The 7,647-nt window shown below is 36.4% G+C and overlaps 1 protein-coding gene across 1 annotated transcript in view; it reads left to right on the forward strand.

Moving 5' to 3' along the window:
- The window catches only part of LOC121371241 (son of sevenless homolog 1-like), a 37,850-nt gene extending 31,319 nt beyond the window's left edge, over positions 1 to 6,531 (forward strand). Inside the window, exon 23 of the mRNA XM_041496981.1 lies at positions 1,326 to 6,531. Within this exon, the coding sequence (XP_041352915.1) occupies positions 1,326 to 1,801 (476 nt within the window). The 3' untranslated portion in view covers positions 1,802 to 6,531. The remainder of the gene's footprint in view (positions 1 to 1,325) is intronic.
- The last annotated feature ends 1,116 nt before the right edge of the window (positions 6,532 to 7,647 follow it).

The following is a 7,647-nucleotide window of genomic DNA, read 5'->3' on the forward strand; positions in this document are numbered from 1 at the left end:
GTCGTTTGCCAAATCTAAATTGAAAGTGTTTTTATTTTCAAATTTTAGCAAGTCTACAGGGGTGTAGGCTAGGGGGTTCCCCCCCAGCTGAAGCAAATGGTCCGCTTTCAGAACTAAAACATACAGGTTTATACATATGGAGTTTCTGGTGGTGCAAAAACAAAATAGAAAAAGGTCCACTTGGTTCATATTCGAACCCCCCCCCCCACCCCCCACCCACCCCCCCCCACCCACCCCCCACCCACCCCCCACCCACCCCCCACCCACCCCCCACCCACCCCCCAAGGTCCAGATCACGCTACGCCCCTGGTCTAGTTGCAAGAATACTTGTTGATTAAAGTTTCACCTCGGCTGCCAGTTGTTTGATACTACCGACGTGTAATGTTAAACAATAGAACGCTCGGCTGTAGCCTAATTGGCCACTGTGATACCCGGTATGCTATTCGCCAGACAACTGATCACAGTCTTTAATTTTGTGTAAAGCCAATTACGACGTATGTGTGAACAAACCACTTCAGGACACCATGAAGTCTGAGTTCACCACATGGTATTCAAAGCAGGTTTCCCTGGCTATGAAAGACGGTGATGGTGTAACAGACATCAAGATCGAAATGCGTACTTCGGCGATAAAACCAATTGAAAAAATGCCAGGAAATGTTGAAATCTGCATTCATCCACCCCGGAATCACTGATGCAGTGCGGGCGGACATTGATAAAAACAATATCCAAAATTTAAAAATATTTCATTATATTCTAAAAACAGTGAGATTCACACAATAACTTTTTTTAAATTCTAACTTGTTGTCTATACTATACTATTCTCTTGTCGTATCCGGTGGACTGCGCATGACAGGAAATAAAATGTTCCGGTAAATTGTCAGTGTGTTATGATTTTCACAATAAATATTTTAGATAGAATTTGTTGATGTTTTCAAATATTTTCAAGGATTTATATTTTCGATGCTGACTACTTACCCTCGAAACCCACGAAAATACAAATCCTCAAAAATGTCCGGTTATACAGTATACAATTAAGTGAGTCATCAGTTTAGATTAATCTGGTTATTTATTTTTCAACTCGAAAGATAATGTTAGATCTTTTTGTACCTCTCACCAAGGGCATTTTAGCTCTCCTTCCCCATAACCCTAAGTGGATACTGTACACAAATAAAAAAACCCAGACCAAAAGTATATTATTGGGGGGAAGGGGATGCACTTGGTGAGTGGTCAAGTTTAGTATGATTAATGAAAACAGAACATGGTCAGTTATAAATATATAAAGTTGAGCTATAAAATATATGACACATGTTTAATTTGTATTGCAGAACAAATTCAGATACCGCCACAGAGACTGAGTACGAGCAGTTTATCAAGTAGCATTCCCTCCAACATACCAGAAGAAATGGAGGAGTGCAAACTAAAGCCTCCACCTCTGCCTCCGCGGCAGAGACACAGGGACTCTTTTACTGAGCCTGTGAGGTCATTGTCTGTTCCAGAGCCTCCCCCTCCCCCGCCGCGGCAGGACGGGGATAGACCTCCCCCTGTCCCTCCACGAAGAGACTCGGTTCGTGACATTGTTCATTGCAGTACATTACCACGTTCACAAAGTGTCTCCCACCCCCGGCAGCCTGCTCATCTACTAAATAGTGCTACATTGCCACGCCACCACTCGGAGCGCTTTAGCTCGGAGAGAAACTTTCAGAGTACGTCGATGATGGATCTAAATGGTGATGACGGCTACACGCCGGAGCTGCCACCTAGGACTTACAAATATTCACATTCAGATAAATACAGCAGCTAGGACTGTGTGCTAACAGATGTTCAGCTTTGTGATAACAGACTGGAATGAAAGAGACATTCAAACCAAAACAAGGTAGATTGGACTACACCGTGGCAAATTACTTTGTGATATCTGAACGCAGATTTAAAACAAATCAAACAGTGCTGCACTTTCCAAACACAACTTTTACTTCTACTTCCTCCCAATTCAACTGGAAAAGTACTGCATTTTTTAATGCATCCTGTTTAAGATTTTTCTGTGTACCTTTGCAGTGGCGATGGTGATTGGAAGTCACGTTTTCTACCAACTTCATTGACATAAAAAAGCAAAAAACAAACAACCTTGTACATAATTATGTAATTACACATGATGGCATAAAAGAAGGAAACCCAAGCAGGCTTGGAATTTATTCACAAATGTCAAGATGTGATGCCAATCTTTAAAAACAATATGTATTGATGCAAGCAATTACCATATTGAAACTGAAGTCAAAGAATTGTATGTTTCTGCTTTAGTGTTAAAATTTAATGTCACATGAAAACTCAGTCTGTCAGCTGAGTTTCTGGTCGACTTAACTGTGGGGCAAGTATCGCTGTCTTATGTGCATTCCTTTCACATCTTCTGGAGTATTACTACACCAAGATTGGGTTTTTTATATAGTTTAGACAAACTTGAAAGTGCATGGCCCCAAAACAATTGTTAGAGATGCATTTTACACAGGTTTGCAAAACTACTTTTAAATTATTTTCTTTTCCACATGAGGAATTCATGTATTCTTTGTCGATTGATTTTGGAGTAAATTTTTTTGAAGAAGGACAATAAATTGCAGTTTTCTTTGATAATGCAACAGTTAAAGATTTAGGTTATTACTCTAAATAAAGTCTTGTAGTATTGCAGTCAGTAATTCAGACAATATATATGTGTATTAAAAATACACTTGAGTGTTCATTTAATGCTATAAATTCCACATGTGGGGGGAAAATCTAGATAATTAATGTTTGTGTCATTGTTTTGGCTGAATTCACATGCAATACTATATACATTTGACTAAATATATTGACTGAACTAAAAGTGGTCACACTTAAAAGATGGTCTTCCTAATAGTTCAGGCTTTGCTTCCATATCTACTGATAACTGCATTGTCATATACAGTGAAACTCCACTAATAGGACCACGTGTAAGTTACATGACGTAATGGTAGTCAATCAGTACATTGAATTTGCTAATACATGTACATTTTCCTGGAAACATGACTGTACTGTAATTGTATGGAAGTTGCTTTCATGAAAAGGTGCCCATGTAGTAACTGCTGTTATCCAACTGCTTTTTTTAAAACCTGCTAATGTGCTATTGTCTTCAGATTAGTTAGAAGACTGAAATTAACACATTTGGATGTAAGTACGTTAAGCTAAATGAGAAATAAGCAAACAAATATGTAAGTAGGCTCTTGAGGAATCTCCAAAATTTCCGACATCTTAATGCTGGTTTTAGTGTTGCAAATGGATTTGATTAGCTAATCAAATTTCTCGTCTTGTGCAGATTGAATTAAAATGTACTCATTATAGCCGTAAATGTGTAAAGTTGCAATGTTTGTGAATTTGTCTGTGGCCTCAGTAAAGCTAGAATTGGTAGTTTTATCATCTGTATGACAGGTTATGGTCGCACTGGTTAAGTGAAAATCTTTTTAATAACTAAGAGCACTTCTGACTTCATTAGTCAAAATCTATAATAGCAGCATCGTTTAAAGAAACTGGAGTTTGCTGCCATTGTTGAGGCTTTACTAAAGACTATATCATTTTTAGCCACTAAAATATTCAATACATTTTGTTTTTTTACAATAATAGTGTGTATGTAATCAGGTTTTTTTTCTTATTGTCATAATGTTTGTAGTTGCTCTAATTTATTTTTATTTTGGAACAAGAAATAGCCCAAGAAATTGTCTTTAATATGTAATTATATTTATTAAAAGGGATCCATTAGTCAGAAACATGTTACAATGGCAGAAAACTTGTTATAGGCCCTTTAATACCAGTCTGAGAGTAGTTTTGCTACATTATAGGAAAATATTCTGGAACCAATTGGCAATTCACAAAACATTGTTACTTTGTGTTGACAAGTATTTGATATCTATTTCATGAAGAAAATGACATAATTATGGATTATGAATAGAGGTATTTAAGATAAAAGAAAATTATATATATTTCAAGTTCAGTAATTATTAGGATTGTTTTTTCTTTGTGGATTTATTAGCTTAGTTTTGCACCATAAATATAACTGAAAAATGAATGTTATAATTCCAAACAGTGAAAAAATAGAGAGTGATATAAACATAAATCACAACTGGTGCTCAATATTGAGTACATTGGTAAGATTTATAATTTAGCATATTCTGCTGTTAATTACGTTGGAATTCCTGTCAGTGTCACAAATGTGATGTCATACAAACATCATTTATGTCATAAAATTTGAAGGAACATGCATTTTGCTTCAGAAAAGAATCAACAGTGATCTTTTAAAGCAAGTACGTTAAGCTAAATGAGAAATAAGCAAACAAATATGTAAGTAGGCTCTTGAGGAATCTCCAAAATTTCCGACATCTTAATGCTGGTTTTAGTGTTGCAAATGGATTTGATTAGCCAATCAAATTTCTCGTCATGTGCAGATTGAATTAGAATGTACATGTACACGTTATAACCGTAAATGTGTAAAGTACAGTGTATTCTGAATTTGTCTCTAGGGCCCCGTTTCACAAAGCAATTTTAGCACTATGATCACCTTAAGTGCATAACTACCTTATACACTTATGGTGATTGTAGGATTAAGATCGCTTCGTGGAACAGGGCCCTGGCTCTCTTTTCATAAACGAACATGTCAGTATATCATGCATATTCAACATGTACATACTTGAAGTATGTAGATAAATATCATGCATTCACTTAATTACTTTTATGAATACAAAGCCTGGTCTCTAAATTAAAAGTCTTGATATTGGGTGGTCATAACACTGAGTGGTTATTGAATGGGGTTTCACTGTATATGCATAGAGTTATACAGCAAATGAAGCATGATCGTAAGCAGTTTAGGTTGTACATCTTCTCAAGTGCATTATATAAGAAGTGTGCAACTCACTTGTGCAGATGGGGCAGTGTTCCTAGCTCACCAGCAGTGCAATACATTTATCTGCAGACATGGCAAAAAGATCTTAATTTGTATGAATTTGTGAGTGAATGTGATTGAAAGGTTGATTTAGTTTTTCTTGCATGCTATTTATCAATTTTGACACAGCATTAAACACAAAAATAAGAGTTAAAAATTTTCTGATTTAATTTTTTTTACTATTACTATAATTATGCTAAGAAATAATGAAAAAATTATGGTTAAAAACATACATTGACTGGTATTTGTTATGGTGTGATCTATCATGCCGACATTAATATTGAATCTATACTCTGTATAATTTAATCTTGTTATGTGCAAAATGGATGTCAGTGTGAAGTATTATTATTAAAGCAATAATGAGTGTACATGGTCCAATTACATGATGTGTAAAATATGTTTGAACCATAAATCTGCTTCTGATTGTAACTTTGCCGCTTTGCCATCATTTGTTTTGCTGTGTGACACGATAGCCACGTTTAGATTGTGGTGGCCTCTTTAACACCCAGCATCATGTCATGAGAAACATAATGGCTGAACCATTGTTGTTAATGCATCATGTTCACTGGTAGACTTGGAAGAGAAGAAAAAGCCCTAATACAATACTTTTTCTGTGGTCAATTTGAAATCCAATATGGCTGCCCTAACCTGATTAAATGAAATGTTTGAAGGGTTAACTGTTCAGATTCAGTATAACTGGTCTGGACATACCTATGTGTTACTTTATTTCTAGAATGTTTAAAGTATCATTTCTTTCAGGTTATTTCACTATTCATATTCAAGACATTTTTGATGTCTTGCAAATGTTGTCAATGTTGTTAAAAGGAACATAAAATTTGGAGTATCCATTATGTTTTTTAAAATGGATACACTTTCTTCCGATTTGTTTTTTCATTGGGCTTGCCAAGTTTTCATCTGGCAATCTTTATACTTGTTTTAGAATTTTTAATTTTAAACTTTTCCAAGATTTAAAGAAGCCTATGAAGTTAGATTATGTCTATAATGTTGACATTACGTAATGTGCCAAATAAATATGGTCATAGAGGCCAAGGCTTTTATCAGCTTTTTTGAGAATAGCTGAAGCAGTGTTATTGAAGATTGGCTTGATGAGATTTTGATTTTCAAGTTAATACAAAATCCATTGTGAGTGGAGTGGTCAGACTGTGGTAATAGAAATTGTTTAAAATATCAAGTAATTAGGATAGCAGCTTTACATACCTGTCGTACAGGATACTGAATATTTTAGCCAGAAAGACTTTCTATCTTATAATTTACTGTACAAATTAATACTACAATACCATCTTTTTATATTACTTGTACATTGAAAGAGAGTGTGTGTGTGTGTGCGCGTGCATGTGTGCGTGTGTGTGTGTGCAAGCACATGTGTGGTTGTGCGTTGTTGTGTTCTGTTTGTGTGATTGCAGAATACAATGTTCCGTACATCTACTATTGGAGTGTTGAAGTCTGTGTCTGCAGTTTACTCCAATCAACCCCAAATTTATATAGATACTTAATATGTACATTTAAAGCCTCGTTCTGTAGTAATACATTTTTAAACCAAAATGGGGAAAACAATAAAATGAAGTATGACATAATTTATCGTTTGTCGAGTTTTTATTAGTCCCCTACCAGTCCAACTGGAGCGGACTATAGGTTTTGTCACTGTCCATTTGTCTGTCTCCCCCCCCCCCCCCCCCCCAATACCACGAAATATTCAGCTGACATTTTGTGTATAGCTTTATCTATTGTTTGAGATGAAGTTTGACATTCATGGTGATTAACCCATCTTCGTTTGACAGAGTTATGGCTCTTGAACTTGTAAGATAAAACAAAATTAAATAATTCTGGACTATTCTTCCCCCACCGGAATGCCTCACGATATTGAGGTGAAATTTTGTCTAGCTTTAACATGTGAATGAAGTTGAACTTACAAGATTAAAAAATGTATGTGGCCTGGCAGGGTTAAGAGTATTCTTGAAGTGCTGCTTACTGCAGTGTCGTCAATCTTAAAGTTGTTTAGTTAAGTTCTAATATTATGAAGGTTGCCATTCCCAGCTTGCATATCCAGGGTCGAAATTGGCCAACATATCTGCCAGATATTTGATTCAGTAAGCTACAAATACTTCCGGACCAAACATGATTGACTTGAACAAATGTGTGAATGTAAACAAAATAGTTGCCAGTCCGATGGGGAAACCAATCTGGTCCTGGAAACAAACTGGTTGGGATGGCAGTATTTTGATCCCTGTAGGCCTATATGTATGTGTATTGGTATATATAGTTTACGTAAACAATTGATGTTTATTTAATCGACTGATGCTTGCATGACCTATCAATGGTAATGCTAACAGCTGACTGGCCTCGGTGGTGTCGTGGTTAAGCCATCGGTCTACAGGCTGGTAGGTAATGGGTTCGGATCTCAGTCGAGGTATGGAATTTTTAATCCAGATACAGACTTCAAACCCTGAGTGAGTGCTCCGCAAGGCTCATTGGGTAGGTGTAAACCACTAGCATCGACCAGTGATCCATAACTGGTTCAACAAAGGCCATGGTTTGTGCTATCCTGCCTGTGGGAAGCGCAAATAAAAGATCCCTTGCTGCCAATCGGAAGAGTAGCCCATGTAGTGGCAACAGCGGGTTTCCTCTCAAAATCTGTGTGGTCCTTAACCATGTGTCTGACGCCATATAACCGTAAATAAAATGTGTTGAGT

The sequence above is a fragment of the Gigantopelta aegis genome, chromosome 4 (assembly GCF_016097555.1).
Source record: "Gigantopelta aegis isolate Gae_Host chromosome 4, Gae_host_genome, whole genome shotgun sequence".
NCBI lineage: Eukaryota > Metazoa > Mollusca > Gastropoda > Neomphalida > Peltospiridae > Gigantopelta > Gigantopelta aegis.